The sequence below is a fragment of the Erpetoichthys calabaricus genome, chromosome 7 (assembly GCF_900747795.2).
Source record: "Erpetoichthys calabaricus chromosome 7, fErpCal1.3, whole genome shotgun sequence".
Classification (NCBI taxonomy): domain Eukaryota; kingdom Metazoa; phylum Chordata; class Cladistia; order Polypteriformes; family Polypteridae; genus Erpetoichthys; species Erpetoichthys calabaricus.
Window position 1 is genome coordinate 50,174,455 of NC_041400.2, and position 21,219 is coordinate 50,195,673.

At 34.2% G+C, this 21,219-nt stretch overlaps 1 protein-coding gene across 2 annotated transcripts in view; it reads left to right on the plus strand.

Moving 5' to 3' along the window:
- Positions 1-21,219, plus strand: part of kiaa0825 (KIAA0825 ortholog) — a 537,179-nt gene that overhangs the window by 109,857 nt on the left and 406,103 nt on the right. For both annotated transcript variants that reach the window (XM_051930183.1, XM_051930184.1), the window contains exons 9-12: positions 11,046-11,236; positions 12,923-13,105; positions 14,273-14,392; positions 18,318-18,457. In XM_051930183.1, the coding sequence (XP_051786143.1) occupies positions 11,046-11,236; positions 12,923-13,105; positions 14,273-14,392; positions 18,318-18,457 (634 nt within the window). The remainder of the gene's footprint in view (positions 1-11,045; positions 11,237-12,922; positions 13,106-14,272; positions 14,393-18,317; positions 18,458-21,219) is intronic.

The following is a 21,219-nucleotide window of genomic DNA, read 5'->3' on the forward strand; positions in this document are numbered from 1 at the left end:
CATCCACTATTTCATTTTATGACTCCAGAACAGCATCCGTCAGCGTGCAGCCAGATGGTTGCCAAGCATTTTCCGAGGCAGACGTGTGTGCAGCCAGCATTTGAAGATGTACTGGGCACAGCAGCACTATCACCACATGGAGTCACGTCATTGGCATAGGGCTTGGCATTTGTAATATTGTCTGAAACAGAAAAAACAGATGGTGGGCTGCAACTCAACTTTTCATGTGAACTTTTGAGTGTCTCCGCCACACTGTATCACACTATAAATTCATTTTCTTGCTTAAACCACTGCTTAAGCCAACAAATAATACATTTTTCCTTGCCTCCACTTTGTATTCACTGAAATTCTTCTTTTTTCCATGTGATTTTCCCATTGTCTTTTAACAAAACACCGAATGGAAGGTGATATTTATATTGATTTGCATATTAGTATGTTTTAGTGTGAATTCTACACATGGCATTATACATGAGGCCCCAGCTCTCTTTCACTGTAAAGTTGAGGATGAATGAATGGATGCAGACACAGTTGTAATTTTGCCCATTACACTTACAAGATGAACATAGATGACTAAATCTTTTACCTTCACTACGTAGAGTGTTTTAAAAGCTAGTGATCCACTGGGCTGTTTCCAGAAGATTTTTAGTGGGGTTGGCAGATAGGGCCAGTGAATAGCATGGGGTGGCACATTTAAAGTCTACAGCATCAGCAAATTACAAGGTATAACGGTTATTAATATAATAGTATGATTACGTTATAGCAGTATTATGTTAAAGAGAACAGAAATCATATCATTCTTTGGCCTACTAAATACCAATTTGCCAAATTCCAGTTTGAAGGAATCATCTGCAGTAGTCTACTGCTGATGAATATTATACTTGTCATTTTCAATTTATTCCACAGTAATTTAATTCCAGTAAAACACATTAAATATTTACATAAGGGTAACTGAAGTATACTAATATATAATCATACTTTAATATACATATATTTATGTCCTTTGTACATCTCCATGTCAGTCAAAAAATAATAGAAAAAATCTACTTGTTAATTCTCAATGTATATCCTCAAGAAAACATCATCCCAAAAACAAAGATTAATTTTAAAGAAAATACCATCATAAGGGATCCTCAAATAGGCCTTTGTTTCACTCTATATTGATGACTTGCTGCCTACTTCTCAGTGACAGCAGATCCATCCATATAAAAGCAAGAGTTTACTAACTTTTATATATACATGTATTCTCTGTAATTTCCCTATCAGTCAAGTACTCATTCATTTACACATTCTCACTCTCACACACACACTACATGCTGATTAACACTAGAATTACCAGAGCCTACGAAAAAACTCGTATATCCGGCCCACCTTAAATCGCTTCTTAAATCCGTTCACACCTCTCCGCCAGCATCCTTTGTCCTCTAAATGTGCTGATAAAAGACAAGCTGCCAGCAGCCGGCTATTCCATCCCCCCACCGACTTAGAACGTGAGCGAAGTTTTCCCAGCTCACGCCTTGATTGATTATGTGGGAGTGAAGTGGAGTTTTACAGTGGAAATAAGAGATCATTATTCTAAGTAATCTGTGTAAACACATTGTTAAAACAGAAACTTTTTCATATTTTAGTAATAAATGTTACAAAATGTAGTAGGCATAAACTATAGAATATATAAAGCCCGAGTTCCAAAGATCAAATAAACACTTTCACAAAAGCTTCAAGAACATTTCAACAGCTTCTGTGGCGTAGCACACCAAGATTTGCCTTTTAGCGCAGAGCAGCTTTTCCTTGCCTCACAGACCTGAGTTCGATTCCCCGCTGGGGATGAAGTGTTGCTTTTTTTTTCTTTTCTTTTAAACCTCAAACGGACATAAAATTTATACATTGGTATGCACTGTCAGTTACTGAGATCGTTATATTTTCATGTGGGATGCTCCTTTTCAAATATTTTTTTAACAATTGAGACTGCAATTAACAGGAACAACTGTCCTTATAACTTATTTTTAAGATCCATAACACACACACAGACAGAGCACTGCGTAATAGAGAGACAGACAGGCAGAGAAGTCACTAGATATATAAATAAACAGGGAAGCCACGTGTACTGAAAGAAAAAAAGAACAACATGTGCGTTGTCCCTGATCGGGGGAGGGGTGATGTTAGAGCGCCTGCGCTTATTCAGTGCAGCAGGGACAACGCACATGTTGTTCTTTTTTTCTTTCAGTACACGTGGCTTCCCTGTTTATTTATCTTAGCGCGCTACACCACAGAAGCTGTTGAAACATTCTTGAAGCTTTTGTGAAAGTGTTTATTTGATCTTTGGAACTCGGGCTTTATATATTCTATAGTTTATGCCTACTACATTTTGTAACATTTATTACTAAAATATGAAAAAGTTTCTGTTTTAACAATGTGTTTACACAGATTACTTTAGAATAATGATCTCTTATTTCCACTGTAAAACTCCACTCCCACATAATCAATCAAGGCGTGAGCTGGGAAAACTTCGCTCACGTTCTAAGTCGGTGGGGGGATGGAATAGCCGGCTGCTGGCAGCTTGTCTTTTATCAGCACATTTAGAGGACAAAGGATGCTGGCGGAGAGGTGTGAACGGATTTAAGAAGCGATTTAAGGTGGGCCGGATATACCAGTTTTTTCGTAGGCTCTGGTAATTCTAGTGTTAAAAGGCTCAATACAGATTTATTATTCTGTAACTGTGACTTTTTGCAAATTATTTTATTTCTATAAAAGAGGCTGAATATACAATTAAAATTAGATGTGGTTAACATGCTGACTATCTACACTTAATATGCTAGTTACACTGACTAGCTAAAGTTCAGAATCAGAATACATTTATTGACCAACTATGCACGCATACAAGGAATTTGATTCTGGTTTTGGCGACTCTCCAATTATAAGTTATATAATTGACATACACACAACAGTTAATCATACACCTGAAATAAATATATAAATATATATTGTGGCGGATGCCCATTTGCTAAATTTTCAGGGGGAGCAGCCATGGACTGTGCAATACCTCCCTCTGGACGCTAGATGGCCGCCCCCCTGGGTTGGAGCAGTGCCTCGGTTTCCCGCAGGGCTCCATGGGAATTGGAGTTGGGTGCAGCCTTGTTGGGTCCCGCAGGCACAGTCAGGGCGTGCTGCAGCTGGGACTCCTGTGCCCGTATGGGCTGTATATTCGCCATACCCGTAAGTGCAGCCAGAATTCGGCAGTCAACCACCTGGAGCACTTCCGGGTGGACTATAAAAAGGCTCAGCAACCACCGCTCAATGGCCAGAGTTGAGAGGTGGAGGATGAAGCTTAGAAGAGGAGTGGTGGAGCCAAAGAAGACTGTGCTTGTGTGCTACTTGTGGACTGTGTTGTGCCTGTGGGGATCACGGGGAAGAAAAATAAAAGTTCTTTGTTTTTACAAGTGCCTCTGGTGTGAGTCTGTGTCAGGTCAGGCGCCTATATAGCACTTTTTTACGATATATATATATATATATATATATATATATAAAATATGCATACAAAGTGCAAAGTGCAACTTAATGCAAGAAATAACAATATGTTAAGAGTTTTGCAAGAACCTTAAAATAAAGTTAGCTGCTTAGATAAGTAAGCATTATGTTTTTCTTACTGAATCTTTCCCTAGTAGTAGTTAATATTGTAATAGTCTCCATTCAAACAAAACCACTTCATCACAACCATCCTCACTAAAGAACTGCCCAGTGTTGTCAGCAGCAGTGGAAATGTGGACTCCTGAAATTTAACTGGTAATATCACAGCCACTGCTGCAAAAGTTTCACCTTAGTTTATCAGACTTTTTAAAGGGTAGAAACTGGGGCAAACTTTGCCACCTCTTGTAGGCATCATTGGTGATCCATGCAACTATCATTTTTATCTGTTTAATTTAAATGCAGGATACTACAAGTTTAAGCAAGTGCAGCAGCATTTCCCCACTGTACACAATTTGGTAATAATAGGCATCATTCCCATAATCCTGACCTGAAATTCATGTCATTCATAATCTCCCCTTAAGGACAAAAACTGTTCTATCTATCTATCTATCTATCTATCTATCTATCTATCTATCTATCTATCTATCTATCTATCTATCTATCTATCTATCTATCTATCTATCTATCTATCTATCTATCTATCTATCTATCTATCTATCTATCTATCTATCTATCTATCTATAAACAACTCATAGATCTCATTCTCAATGAAAAACTTATGGGTGTTTGCATGATGGTGCCATGCAGTTGACTCACCCCGTTTAGGATTGATCCCTGCATTACATCCACCATTGCCAAAGCTGGCTTTAGCCAATACAGTCTTGTAATGGACACTTTAGTGGGTTAGATAGTGAAAGGAAATAAACACTGTAACTCTTGTAAAATATTTTACAGTATGTTTAATTCATGTCATTAATATTATTTAAGCAATACTTTGTAACTGAGATCTGACTGGAGACACCCTCTTGGATATAATATAACTCATCTGCTTATGTTTTAAAAAGTCATCTGAAACCACCAGTTTTTTTTACAACAGTGATAAGTGTTGATAGCATGGCTAGATCAGAAACGTTTTGGTGAATTTAAATGAAGATCCTATTTCAAAACATTAAACTTTATTTGTGTCATTTTTTTAAAAACTTCTTTTATAGCAGTCAGTATTTGCTGAGCAATATATCTGTATCAATACACATACAGTACATACAGTACACTTTAGAAAAAGTTGTGTGACTCAAAAAGCACTATGACAATCAACGGTTTACATGCAAATTTAAAAGTATTTTAATTTGCTATATTTTGATACATTATGAAAAGTACTCTTTTCCTTCTTAAACTTTGTAAAGCCCAAAACATTATCCATATTGTTGTGTATTAAATATACAGTAGTGTTTTGTGAACAATCTGTGTTTTGTGAAGTGCATACATAATACTTAGTAAGTATCTAAAAAGAACATTTTATAAAAATTCAGCTTCTAATGACTTGGTAATGTCATTGTGACACAGAAACCAAATCATAAAAAACAATGTGCGTATGATTCTGATGTGGGTCCAGGTGTGACAGACACCGGAAGTGACATGGTGATGGAAAAGCTATCAATCTTCCAGTCTGCAAAGAAAAGAAAAGAAAAAATATTATCACGGAGTGCCAACCCCTGGAGCAGTGGAAAATTACCATCACCAGAACCCTTAAAATGTCTCCTATACTCATGCATGTATCATAGAAAATTGGAAAAAATCAACTATGACAACTAAATTGAGTTTGCTATAAACATTTTAAAAATGCATTAAATTACTGGAGTTAGTTTACTACTTATTAAATTTTTGCACAACAATGTCCTCTGCCGGGAGATGAGGGGCAGTGCCACACTTGGCCTTAATGTAAAGACACCACTAGATCAAACAATTGATCATTATTTTTCTCTTTTTTGGCATACTTTTCAGAGCATACAATCATAACATGCTTATAAAGCAAAAAACTAGAATTCACAGTATAATAAAATATAAGATCATTTAGTAAGAAATAACGTACACAGAAGCAAACATAGAAGAGTGTACTTAAGTATTCATGATGATGAAGTGCATGGGAGTAGGACAGCATGAAATGACAATAAGACAGAATTAGGGATTCAAATTTGATATTTAGAGGTATAGCCAATTAAATTGCAATTAGAAAAAATCGAGAGTGTTCGTCCCTCAACTTTCTCGTATACTGAGATAGAGGAAAAGGTCATCAGAATCACTTCCAGTGGCACAATAGTTCTCAAATATCAAATGTCTTTGTTTCTCATCATAACTGATAATATCGATACACAATCATTTATCTCTATTTATAATCAAACTTTATATTAAAATTATATTTTCACACTTAGGGAGGTAGAAAATGGTTGTGGATTTTTTTTTCATGATTACATATACATCACCTATAGGGATTAATAAAGTATCTATCTATCTATCTATCTATCTATATTATGTGCAATGTGAAAAGTTTACTTGAAATTTTACGAAAGTATTCAGTTAAAGTACCACTTCTGGTTGGCGGAAGTGGCCCAAAAGTTCATAGGATTCCTTATTTTTGATATAACACGGTTGTACAAAATCTCATTGACTTAGGTCAAAGCGTTTTCGAGTTATCTTGTTTACACACAGACAGACACAATTTAAAAAATGGTATTTTCGGACTCAGGAAGGTCTAAAACGTTAAGATTCATCAAAATCTCGAGGTCAAATTTTTTCACGATTCCTATACTTTCTCATTACTATATATATGAGAAAGTGAAAAACCATAACACGAGGCTTCATCACTGATGGAGTTCTCTAAAAAGACCAGATAAAAAGCACAAAGCTAAATAAGTGAATTGTGATTCCTCTTGGGATTAATAAAGTATCTATCTATCTATCTATCTATCTATCTATCTATCTATCTATCTATCTATCTATCTATCTATCTATCTATCTATCTATCTATCTATCTATCTATCTATCTATCTATCTATCTATCTATCTATCTATCTATCTATCTATCTATCTATCTATCTATCTATCTATCTAAGTGTTTTCTGAGTGCAGTATAACAAGTCTTTCAAGTAGTGAAAAGATGACCTTAGATGATCTCGGGTGTCTGGCAATTTAGTACAAGGCAGGCAACAATTTCAGTAAATCTGGGGTGTTTTAGTTATCAGCTTTGCAAATTCAGTATTGAAGATAATCTAATTCAGTGAACAAGTTGAAAGGTGATGTGGTATCTATGCTTGGTATATATCAGTACATGATCAGCAGCATTTTGAATGTGTTATAATATATTTTAATAATTTAAGCAGGAAAACCATTCTAATCTGAGTGCAGTTTTAAGATGATGAGGGAATGACAGAGTCTTTCTGTTTAAGAACAGGGGAATGATCACCCTTTAAAAGTGTTTTATAAGTGGGTGAAATACATCCTGATTGATGCAGGGTTTTGATTTTAAAAAATAAATATGCTATTGAACATGACATGGCAAGGCTAGTGACAATGTATATAATCTGAAATATTAGTAGGTGTTTAAGATTAAAATCCCCCAAAGATGCACTTCATTTGTACAGCAAATACAACTGTTATGGTGCGAGAAATTAGCAGAAGTTAGAAGTTAGGATGCCTGTTTCTTTTTACAATCCAATCCAATTTCCAATTTTTTTTTCATGTTCCACTAATGTGTTTTTCTAATATCTGAAAATATTTGATGTTATTTAGCTTACTGAGTACTTTTGTAAATAAACTATTTAAAGGATTGATGACCACTATGACAACATAGCACTTATTGACCTTTTGATATGCAGTGAAACTTAATTCACTGGATTGTCAATATTTTAAGATAGCATTAATATATGAGCTACTGCAGTAAACTATTAGAAGACTTTAAGCTATTCATTTTTGACAGTGTTTTTCTGCTATGGGAGAGTATGGCCAGAATATTCTAATCAATTAGTCTTTAATATGAAAAATACCTTATTACTCTGTTGCTGTACAAATTAATAACCATCCACATGTCAGAATCTGTTTAATGTAATCTTATTTTGCCCTTTGTAAAACAAGGGCAAACCATTTGCAAAGAGAAATTGAAGATTACAATTAAGACACAGTGGTGAAAGATGCTTTAATCTGTGTTGTAATAGTTGCTATTTTTTCAGACTGGATGTTTACATAATTTGAGAAAATGTTATCAGATATTTGTCAGAATAACAACAACGTGCTGATAGGATTAATGTTCAAGTCTGACACTGCTGTACTGCTGCTGTATTTCAGTCCTGTTGACAGGCTTTATAAACTGCATTTATCTCCAGCAGGGGTTCTGTTTATAGCCAGCATTTAAATCATTATTACATACATGAATTCAGTAGACTTAAAGAAACACGTACCATGCTCAAACATTAAGTAACACCAGAGTTACTCGGGGATTCCTTTAAAAGTGATGTTTCACCAACAAATATGTTTAACAGACTCTTGGGATTTTGCAAATGAAGAAAAAAATGTAATTTCAGTAAAATAGTAGTGTACTGTTCTTGGCACATTTCATGTATTTCAGAATTTTTTCTATTGAGGAAATAATTATGTAACAATATTTTCTATAATTTAAAAAAAAAAAAAAATATAATAATAATATAATATATAATATAATAGTAATATAATAATAATAATATAATTTAAAAAGCAACGTAGCAAGAGTTTCGTGAAAAAATAAATTTTAACACCTTAAAGCTCATCGGGCTGCAAAGAAATAAATAGTTTTAAAGATGCCACTGTCATAACCTGTGTGTTTATATGATGCATTTAACATAAAATAAATGTACCATACACATCTTAAAACTTCAATAAATGTTGCAAATGAGTGAGTTAATATCAAAATGCAGAAAAATGATTTGTAATAAAATTTTAAACAATACACCAAGTTCACATTTTCTAATATATAATAATGTTTTGCACTTTAGCTACCATACTGTGCTCTCACTTCTGCAGCTAATTCACACAGTAATTAAAAAGTCAGGCCTGAGCAAAGTGATTCTAATGATAATCTGTGAAATTCTGCACCTGATGGAAAGCTTGCGGCATAGCTACTTAGCCAGGCGACATCTAATTATTGTGATTATGATTTCTGGCTCGGGCTAGTCTGTGAAGAATATTCAACCACTGCCAGTAACAGTGCTAACATAGAAAAGTTTCCTGAATATTGTTTTTTATTCGTCATGGGAAATTTTACTATGATATATTTTTAATACCTCAGTCTGTTAAAAACAGAACAATTTGTATTGTCTTTTAGAAAGATAATGGACATAACTGTGAAGTTTCTCTACTGGCAATATTTGCTGGTGCTTTATTTATTTGTTTTATCTCATTGCTCACGGTATGCTGCCGGCACTTCCATATTTGCTGTAGTGTCACCGCAGTGATTGTCAGGATCATGCCTGCTGTAAGGCTTGTAAAGTACACTCTGTGAGAATGCATGTGCAGGTGCTCTGCTGTGCTTAGCGTGTGACATTGCAGCAAATGGGAAAATCTGTGGCAGGTGAGTTGTTTTCTTTTCTTTCCTTGGAACAGCTAGTTGCTGTATTTATGACTAACCCAGACAAGGTTATTTCTCCCCTTGTCCCCGATGTAAGTTCATTCTTCCTGCATCTCACTAACAGATTAAACAGATTTTAAAAATCCATGGACAGAAATAATCAATAGAGTTTATGCACTTTGTATAACATGTATTGACTGCAAAATTAAGCCATTTGTATAATTTATGTTTGTATTTTTTCATATTCAGACTTGTTTGTTTCACTTCATATTTTACTATAAAAATTATTTGTTTATGTTGAACACAATTCTTGCAATGAATGTGAGAAATTAGTTTTTTCTTATTTAGTTATTTTAACTAAATAAAGTTGGGCGGAGTGGTAGCTCTGAGGCTAGGGATCTGCACTGGCAATCGGAAGGTTGCCGGTTCGAATCCTGTAAAATGCCAAAAGGGGTTCTGCTCTGTTGGGCCCTTGAGCAAGGCCCTTAACCTGCAATTGCTCCGTCCTGGGTTTGACGTTGATCTGCATCCTTCCCTACATGTAGGCCCTCCAACCTGCAGGGAAAAACCTGGGGGTTGATGGCAGAATTGGCACTCCAGTCACCATAAAAAAACGTCACACTGTTCCATTCCATCTGAATATTTGGCTGCACTTGGGTCCTAATCTGGATCCTGAGTTGGTTTGTTGTGAGGTGTGTGCGGCAATGCGCTGTATCAGCGCATGCTCCTAACCCTCCTCCCTCCCTCCTAGGTATTTTAAAGGGAATTAAATAACTGGTAGGTGAAGTACAGTATTTTCTGAATATTTTATCACATAACATTCACTTAATCAAATTCAGGTGTACAGGGCGTCAAAGCCTATGTCTATAACATCTGGTGCAAGGTAGAAACCAACCCTGGAGCATATTTTATTGTATGTAATAATTCATATTAATAATTGTCTTTAGTACATTGGCTTTGAAAATATTATACCCAAAGCATTGTAGAAGCTGACATTGCCAGCGAGTGTGAAAAGACATCAATTCTTCATTGCAACCTATTTGTGAACTTTTTTCATCAAATGTATTTTTTTAAGTATTACCATAAGTTTACCATAAGTTTAGAGTGGGAGAACAGACTTTCCCATACATCAGACCCAACCAAGATTTTGCCTTTAATTCTTTTTTAACAGATGTGTTTTAGTTTTGTTTTTTTCATATTTCGTGTCAGTTAAACTGTAAAAGGCAATTCCTTTCCTATCCTATGTGGTCATCTGAGTCCGGATGTTTGGTCTGATTACATGAAAAATCTGTGGCTTTACCCTGTTCAGAGCGCCACAGGGGGCATTCAGCAGCCAAAGAGTGTAGAAATGAAATCTCTTAGGGGTTTGTGTTTTTAACATTTCACAGCAGCATTAAAACAAAACTTACATAAAGTAAATGTATTTTTTATGTGGTAAATCTACAGTATACTCTATGATTGTTGTAATTCATAAGCAATTACTGTTGTTCTATGACAGACAGTAGTAAACATTTTCAAATAAAATGTGTTGACAAAATCAAGTACTGTACACATTGATCTCACTAGAATCATCTGTCATTATTCATGTTTAATTAATAAGATATCTGGGCAACATATGTTTAGTTTTTTCTTGTATTTGGCTTTTTTACTATTGAACCATTAGTTAAACAATTCAGATTTTTTTTCCAAATTGTTTTGAAATGTAGATGAATTACAAAATTTGCCAGTTTTTTCTAATCTTTACCTGAGAACCCAACTGTTAGATGACTATGGTTTGGCTCAGTGGCTCATTTATTGGTTTTCTAACATAAATAAAACATTTTTCTTTCTGTCATTGAAGATGTTTTACATATTGTCAATAATCTCTCTGTGGTCACAGACAAATGTGATATATCTATTTTCGGTTCTCTGGAACTAATTCACTTTGAGTAACAACGGCTTTTTTTTAGAAATAATAAATGTTATAAGTAAACCCATGTTGTATTTCCAGGGGGAAAAATGTTCATTCTCTATTTTAATGTGGCATTACTTACTAATGGGCCTACGGCATGATCTTTGGACTACATTGCCTTCCAGCCTTGCCCAGGAAATCTTGGCCCAGGTCCTGAGCGAGACATTGGAAATTCTAGTTCAGAGATATTCTGTTGCCTGCCCCACCTATAGAAGGACTTTGCAAGTCAGGTAACGTCAATGTCTAACTTCATAATGTGTTCAGCTTTTTTTTTTTTTACATATTTCTTGCAAAATATTGATATTTGTATTAAGAAGACACATAATGTGGTGTTATGTTAGTATGACATGTTTTAATGTCATCCTTCTGTTCCTAAATGCTACTCGGGACAAAAGGAAGAGGAAAAGTCCTAGGTCTGGGTGGAATGGTACACATTTATATACTGCAGCTTTAAGGTTGGCACAGTATTAAAACAAAAGTTCTGGGTGTCTAATCTCAGATCCAGCTCTAGTCCATCTTAGCCTATAAAAGCTGAATGAACATCTGACAGGATACACTTGAGCCCTGCTATCTCTGCTGTAGGTGTTGTGACCACTGTGATAAAAGTACGTTTTCATGTTCATTTTTAACGGCATAATAAAGAAAAACAAAATAGATAATGGGAAAAGAGTATGGCAGAATTGAATGTGTTCGATCCAAAAGAATTATCAATGCCCTAAAATCAGAAATGTGAAAAATATAGAAAATTCCTAAACAGTGTTTTATTTCTTATCCTTGACTAACACTAGTAATTCATGTGTCTTCAATCCATACTTGGATGTGTGCTGATGGGAACCACCATTCTTTATAGACAGAAGCAAGGCACATCACATGATCACGGCATCATGTAACCTGCAACAGACATAGCAACCATAAACAGCATATGGATACTAAGTGGCAGCAAGTGTGAACAACAATGATTTCAAAAAGGTGGCACGATAAAGTCACCAACAGAATGTTAAGAATGATAAACACCTTTGAAAATGGCCAATAAAAGTACAAATATGATTTTAAATTATATAAATGTGTAAACACAAAGATTCATCATATTAGGGTAAGCAGCAAAAAATTTGGTTAGCCAGTAAAAATGAATGCAGTTGTGGGAGAAACAGTGGCATGTCATAGCCATTTGGCCAATTCCTGCATCAAGCATTTTGCTCCAGTTACTTGACTAGATAATGCTTGGTTGGTGTATATACTGTAGCTATCTCTTTTTGTTGTCTATTTGACTGTTGAATTTTGAAGTGATTTTAAAAAATCAGTGCATGGAACAATTGTGAAAATGAAACAGATAACACATGTGGCCAAACAACCTCAAAAATACTGCATAATAGGAAGTGACCAGAACAGTTTTGTGAGCTTAGAGATTGGCAAGTAGGTAAGCTATCCCCAGATACTCAGCAGGAGAGAATCATGCATTATGTCAAGTCTCAACAGTCAGTTAAAGCTTGGTTTAAAAAAAAAAAACAAGCTTTCAGATACTCAACATTCAACTTATTTTTTCCTGTTTCCTCTTTTTTTCAGCCAGCTTAAATTTTAGATCTTTTCATTTGGTAACCTTTGAATGTCACATACCTAGAGGCTTTTACAACAGTGGAAACATGTGGTACACAGCATTTTTGATTTATTTGTGTGTAAATTTATGTATTAAATTATCTATAGTGTCTTTTATTATAGTTTAGTTTCAAGTGTTAAATATGTTTTATAAAATAGGAATTGATTGGCTTAAACACATTTTTTGTGAATTATTCAAATAGACCTGTGTTTCTAATATAAACAATAGATATTTTTGTTAGGATTAAATTAGTGAGGCAAGCATAATACTTTCTGACTATATTCTTATTTTTTATGCACTTTTTAATATTTTATTTCTACAGAAGTGACATTACTGCCATATTGCTCTGCATAGAAAACCACCTTTGGTCAATATGCAATAGTACAGAAGCACTTCTTCAATCAACTGAGGACCAGTTCTCATGGATTGTTTCCATTCATAATCATTGTAATCAGCTTCTTGCTGTGCTGGCTATTGTCACATCACCTCTGCAGGAACTGCATGAGTGAGTTTCAATAGATTGAGTTAGAAATGCTAAACCTGTATGCTGTCTTTAGAGTGCATGAAACTAAAAATATTTAAGTAGTTAATGCCACATTCAGTTGGATATGTTCAAAATAGTAGCCTAGAATAAGGAAGAAACATGCACTTTCTAAAATGTTACAGTATGATCTTATTCATAGTAATATCAAGATCTAAGAATACCTGGTTGTTTAGCCAAATGAATCACTTATATTTTACCATTTACACTATTGTAACCTAACATACTGCATGTAGGAAGAAATACTTCCTTTTTTATTTAATATTTTAATTATGGATGAGAAAGGAAAAGAGAGACAGACGTATATAGTGTTATAACTGAATGCCATGACAGAAGTAAGGTTAGAATCTAAATGTACATTTAAGATCATAAAAAGTAAGTTGAATAAAAGTAAGAAATACTAAGTTCAAAACAAAAGCAATTGCCATGGGTCAGATTCTCAGATATTTCTCAGTTTCTGAAACCTGGTTATTCTAATATTGGAATGCAGGTAGATGAAGCTTGTCCTTGCATCTACAGGCTCAAGAAGAAATGAAACTTGTTTTAGGATTTATCTTACTTTTTTCAAAAATAAATGTTCATCTCTGTAAACTTGTTTTACTTTTTGGTTGGTACCAACCACTGCATACCGGGAACAGCCCACAATTCCTGGCATACTGGGAACAGCCCACAATTCCTGCAATTTTGGAGAAGCTCTGACCCAGTCATATAGCCATCACAATTTGTCCCTTGTCAAAGTCACTCAGATCATTATGATTTTTCCAGCTTCCAAAGTATGGCCTTCAAGACCTAACTGTTCCTTTGTTTCTAATACATCTCAGCCCTTGACATGTCCCATTGTAACAAGACAATCAAGGTTACTCACTTTACCTGACAGCGGTTTTAATGTTGTGGCTGATCGGTGTATATTTTGTATTTTTTTCCCTATGACGTAAAAACTTTAACTTTATTTTTGAGGTACTGATAGAAAGGAATATATTGTAGTTCATTTAATAATAGCAAGGTGCCATTTACCTCATTGTATGATTGTATTGCTGATTCTATAACTAACTGTATGACTGAAAAAAAAAATTAATTTCCATTTCCATATTGATTAATTGCAATTCTCATTTGGAATCTTCTTTCTTCTAGAGCATTACAAAATGTTTCAAGTGAGGGCTCTGTTTTATCAACTTTGCAGATTCCCAGCTGCCATCTTTTACAGTGGCTTTCTTTTATTAAGCCTACCTTGTTCTCTCAAGAATCTCTTGGGTGAGTGTTACACCTTTTATTTCTGACAATGTTGTTTAATGTATTATAAATTACATTCATTTGGTATAGCAATTTTTATTGCCATACTTTGAGTTTTGTGTTAAAGTTTCTACAGTACTTTTTATTCCTTGATCTACTGTACAGTAAGTTTCTCAAGAATATGCTTACTGAAATTTCAGCTTTTTTCACTATAAAGGATAAAACCGAGATAAATCATGTCCTACCTTCATCTTTAGTAAGCTATTGCAACCAACAATATTTAAGTGAGTAATAAGTTGATATCCTTTATAATGGGATTTTGACTGTGTTCAGTTTTATGCAAAATTGAATTTTCTTTCACTTGATGTGAGATACATTTATTCTAATTAGCCCTGAATAAATCAGCTTTTCCTGTAAGTTTTTCTAATTTGTGCTCCATTTTAACTTCCCGACATTGTAAAATGCTGTTAAAAGGCATGCATTTGGTATAGTCTACTATTACATTTGATTACATTATATTATTGCTGTTCTTTTTGAATATGAATATTACAAAAATATTTAATGAACAAAACTGTGATAACTGACTCTTTGATGGAAAAAATTTAAAATGCTCCCACTTTTAATTCAAGTACCCAAACACACCTCAATGTTATATAACACGTACATTTTCCAACTTGTTCATTGGCACAATTGTGTGGAAATGTTTGAGTAGTCATGATTGAAGTGCGCACTTCATTTCATCTTTATAGTATAAGAAGGATTTTCAGACTTTCTACTCTGGGTCCCGCATGGAAGATGCATTTTACTCTATCCTATTACAATATTTAAGTGTACTTACTTTTTATTTGTCATTTTATTTTGCTTACTTTCTGTGATCAGTAATCTAAGAGATTAAATGTTTTTTGCTAACAAGGATAAGACAAACCTCTCCCAAAGCAATTCATTTAAGTTTTACTGTTTGCTGTTATGTTTATTTTTTATTTCTTAGTTAAAAGGACTCACTTGATTAATGTGTATGTCTCAGGTGTGAAAATTACACAAAATGGCCAAACCCCCTGTAGGGTACATATGTAGTTTAACATCTTTCTGCTCATTGTTCATTCACTTCTTTTTTAAATCAATAATAGAGTAAAACCTAAACAATCAAATAACTAAAGATGAAGAAGAAAAATAATTTTAATTAATAAAACAAGTCTTTTAAAATTGATTAGAGAGATAAAGCAGACACTACTGTTTATTCTTAACCTAATGGACTAAAAGCAAACATGAGTTACCTAATTAAACAAGGAGTTAATTTGCCAGAAGGAACTGACCTTTGATTAATAAATTGCTTGAAAGGCTAGCCATCAGAAATAGTGGTACTTGACACCCTGAGGGAAGCCCCTCTAGAAATCAAACAAAGCTGTCTCAAACTCTGTATGCTCCAAAATTAAATATGAAGTCTTTCTGCAAATTTTAATGAACCACTATTGTGATGAAAAACTGTTCAAAACCAGTGTGGGATTCATCATCTGTGTATTAATATTGTTTATAATTAAGCACGCTGACCCACTGGTAACTTTTGGAATGCCTCAACTTTTTACTTTTTGAGTGAGTACCTCACATTGAATATTCTGACTTGTTGATCTCTAGATGTGTAAGGAAGGAGATGTTACGTCTGGTTTTTTGTATTTAATTACTTTGTTGTAATTGTTTCATTATAATACAATATATACAAACAATAATATTTTTATAGAAAAATAATGAAAAAAATAATATAATGAAAGTGTAAAATTTGAATTTCTTCCCCATTATATCATTAATGCCAACAAGAGTTTTCAGTTTAGTTTGAAAAACTAAAAACACTTTCTTTATAGTGCTTAAGTTACAGTATATACATTTATATCTAGAAAGCAGGGCAGCACAATGGAATAATCGTTAGTTCTGCTGCCTTACTGCTTCAGAGATCATCTCCAGTCACTATCTATGAATAGCATACATGCTCTGCCTGTGTCAACAAGTGTTTTTTGTTTTTTTTTGTAGATAGCCTTTTTTTCCCAATCACTTTCAAATATTAGTAAATTAAGATTTAATACTAATTATGAAGTATACCGTACCTCTGTGCTGTTTGTATGCTTCAGTGTGCCCAGTGCTGGACTAGGCTCCAATGCAAAGCTGGTTCCTACTTTGTGCCAGCAGAGGTTCCTCTTTTGTTCTGACTCAGTCTAAGGTTCAGAAAATGTATTGATGTGTGCATCTTGCATGGGTTGAAAGTGTATTTAGGTTTGAATCACTTCTCAATATGTGAAGAACTGAGAAAAAGTTTTGGCTTCCTGGCTTGCCATATGATTATACTACATCAATATCAGTCCACATGAAGCTGTGTGTTTATTAATTTAAACTATGCAATTAAAGTCACCTTGACAGTGAACAAGGCATATGATTGTACACTTACTTTGCCGATATGTGTGTGTGTATGTTTTTGGAAAGTAGGCCTGTTTTAATTAAAATTTTGTTTCATGAATTCAGTTCCGGTTCAGTCCTAATAACAAAAAGCAAGTTATACAGAGCTAAATTAAAGCCAACTGATGCCTTAAGCACAGCTGAACAGTGGTGACCCCTCGGCCCTTCCATTGCTTAACTGACACAACATCAAGGCTCTACAATTCCTGAAGGTGAAATAAGAGATTAAAATGTTTAAAATTTATTCTCTGTCACAATGCCAAAGAAAAGTTTTTTTTTTAAAAAAAAAAACAATATAGATTAAAGTCTAACACTGCAGATAAGGACAATTACAAAAAATGTGCCCAATGTTGAGTGTGGCAGGAAAAGAGTTAAGGGCATAATAGCTATGTCTCTGGTGTCCCCCTTTACCATTTTGCGCTAAGTATATACTTATTTTGCTTCCTGGTTAAGTCAGAGCTGTTGTTAACATTGCAAATTTCATGCATTGTCTTAGATACCATCCCTAAAGGTTCTCCAACTAAATCCTAAACAAAAGACCTTTGCCGTCTCTCCCACTCGATAAATGCATTTAATCATTGGAATGTCCAGCTTGTCCCACTAGACCAGTTAGCACGGAACCTTACTCAGAACAAACCTGGGTGCAAATTAAAGGTTATACAAGTAAAGGCTCTATGGAATGGAGTGTTTTAAATAATACAAATATTTTTTTTAACTGATGATAGAAATTGTAAAATTGGTGTCTTCCGAGCAATGCTGAGGAAATAAATAAAGGTATAAATAAATAAATAAAAATAAAAACTAATCTAAAACTGATTTTTTTGTAACTGAAATTTAATTCAATTTAATAACATATTCAATATAATGCTGACACACATTTGTTTATTTGTATTTTGGGGGGAAAACAGGACTTGTTATCAGTGATGCAAACAAACTGAAATAATTGTGATGCCTGTGCTGATGCTAAAGCTGGAACACCTAGAAACGTCTTTCAAGTTTGCAATTGAGTGAAAACCTGTAATGGGCTGTCAGGCTTGAGACAAATGTTCCATATTCAAACAGCAGGGTGCACACTACACCTATTTTCGTTAGTTTTTGGCCCTGAAGCTAAATGTTCATTTTATTCTTTTTGTCTTTCTTCAATAATAATTGAACACAAATATATATTAAGAACCACAGTACATGCATTCATTTAGAAAAAATACAGTGATTGCTGTGTAGAACAAAAATGTTCATGGTACTACCAATGAGATAACTGAGGTTTTGCTGTATCTGTTATGTATTTGGCAGCTTACCAAATGTTAATTTGCTTTTAGCTAGTTGAGATTAAATGTAATTCCTTCCATGAGCAGACTTTAAGTAAGTAAGCATGAAGGCATTTACAGACTAATCTGGGAGGAATTGACATTTAAGAAAGTTAGCATTACATTTACAGTTTTAAGGCTATTCATTTCTTAGATAAATTAACTCTCATCTCTGTTTTTACCTTGCCTCTTTTTAAAAGGATGTCAGCAGCAGATGAAATAGCTGCTCAGCGCCAGCTGAAAATGTTGTTATCCCAGCCTGGTTGTAACCAGAACTTGCTATTGCAAACACTGCTTCAGCACAACTGCCTGGTACTTAGAAAGCTGTTAAATAATTCAGGTAAGAATCTGTGCTGTCATTTTTAGGGTTTTCTTCCCTTTTTACTGTTAGTGTTAAAAATATACTTGTATATATATTTTTAACTTTAAGCAAATATATTGTTAATGAGAGGCTTACATTTTTGAAGTCATTAAAAAATATTATCCATCCGTTGTTTTCATCACCCCATCTGCTATTCATTTATGGATGGATGGAACAAAATGATACAAAAGAGGAAAGTTTGGAAACTTACTGGTAGTTCATGCCAAAAATGTGCAATAGAATGTTAACAATGGAATTCTCTTACAATATCAAAAGTTCACTCTGATCATTATACAGTGCCTAAAATAAATGTTTAGCCCACCAACCATCATCCCACCCAAAAACTTATTTTGTTGTCACACATTCCGTATTAGAAATAAACTACAGTAAAACTTTTACCGTAGTAATATACAAAACTTTGCCTGTCTTTTTTAATTAGAAACAAATTGTTTCAAATTGTAAACAATTTACACAAAATTTAGAAAATAAATCATTAATTTAAAAAGTCTTCTTTGTAATTGCAAGTCTAAATTTGCTCAGGTACAGTATGCTGCTCAGCATGATACAGTTTTTCACTTGCTCTACCTGTTTCAGAATTTAGTGGATCAGCTGCTTTAAGTGAACCTGTAAAGATAAATACTCCACTTTTTCTTTATAAGGCACCATAGTATAGAAGAGCTATTTAAACAGAAACTTCAAATTAAAAACTAAAAACCATAGCAGAGTAGGGGAGAGTCTTGAAAAGGGTAAAAAAAATAATAAGTTTCAAACACATCCATTGGGTATTCTGTCCAAAGGCTGAAAGAGAACCAGAAGATGAAATGTTGTCAAAACTAGAAACAAGTTGAAACCAGGAAGATAAGAAACATATTGCACCAAAGCCTAATCACTAATCAAAAAGCGAAGTAATTGGGAAGACTCAAAGTTCAGAAGTTGGCAGTACTTTCAGTTGAGTTTTTTTTCCAAATCACAGATATGAATGAATTGATTAACTGGAATTTAAGGGGTCGCGTTGATGATGTAAGATGCTGTGCCGTCCAAATCCAAATTCCTTGGCAACTGGAAGCAGCATGCCAGTAACAGGAGTCATTACATGGTGGTACCCATTCAGCAACAACAACGTGATATAAATAATCACTATCATTGGGAAACATTATAATTCAAAAGTAACTGTACAGAAATTTTCTGAAAATAAAGAAACCCACATTCCCACGTTTACTTATACTTAGAAAAATGTTTTCTAAGAGTAATACATTTTAAAGTAAACATCTCATAACACTCACAGCTCTGGACAGTATATTGTTTCAAAGTGGAAACAGTTTTATTACTTTTATTGTATACTAGATTCAGGTATCCAGTGTTAAACAGGAATATTTGTGTATTGGATTAAGGAAAACAAGCAAACATTTCTATGTTTTTGTTTTAATGTTTTGTTTTGAATATCACAAGTGAAATCCAAGTGCCCCAACTGTCATTTTCACTACCTCTCTGATATCTATAAGTTTCTTTGTTCTCATGGGTCAGGAATTTGTTGGTTTTGTGTATGATTAGATTCCATAATTGTGGTAAATTCTTGCTGGGCTGGAACCATAATTACTACTTCTTGTTAAATAATTGACTTGTTAAATAATTGACTCTAGAGACCATGAAAAGCAACAGTAGGGGGTGTTGTGGATTGAACTTCATGGACATACTGTAGATTGTCCAGATCTCCAATGGTGGTATTCAGTAATGTTATACAGATGATTCAAAGTCGGTTCATTCAATGTTGATTTGTAATTGCTATTGATGCTAAACTTTGTTTGCACATGTTAAACTCACTTAAAGGGGGTTTTGTAGTTCTAAAGATTTTTCAAGGGTTGAAAAAATGAAACATTGCTGCTTAAATGTTCAGCAACACTGTACATGAAAATTCAGCATAGCTAAACATTATAGTACAAAATGACATATTCTTAGACAAAACCTGTAGACCAGTCAGAAAATAAAACTTATCCAGATATGTTTAGAAGAAAGCTCTGTAACTGCAGTCTTAGATGATATTCTGCTTTGGCCAGTAGAAAACTTTGTCTGCGCTGATAATGGTGTCCCCCCATCAGCCTCAGCACTCTCCTGCTGTCTTATGAGAACTGCAGTCCCTGCATGAATTTTATATATTTTATAGATAACATACATATATATTTTTCAGTTAGGAAACGGACTGGTGATTGATCAAGATCATACAGTAAGTCAGTTACAGGAGTTGTGGTTTAAAGTTTAGTGCCTTAATTACAACATTACAATGTCTAACTAAACTACTGCCACATTGCCTACATCTGTCCAGTGCTCTAAGTATACTTGATGGATGACAATTGTTTTTCTTCAGTAAAATAGAATATATAGAATACTATGGAAAAAAAGTGGAAGGAGTCATCTTGTGATGAGATTAACTAAGTACTATCTGACATGAATGCTGAGCAGTATGCAAGGTGCAAATCAAACATTGGAACAAAGTGTAAAGTTTTCTTTATATTTTCTTCACTGGCTGCATTTTGGCAGCAGGGGCTGGTATTTTTGATAGAACTGACACATTTGTGAGTAAGGAGCAACACATTGAATACTAGATAAAATGTTGCCATTCTTGGGCAGAAAACCGAAACTGGAAAAGTTTGTGACTCAGCAGGATGGTGAGCCAAAGTTCAAAGCCAGAACAGCACTGCATTGGCTTAAAATGAAAGAACAGAGAGACCCAGTCAGATTCCAGA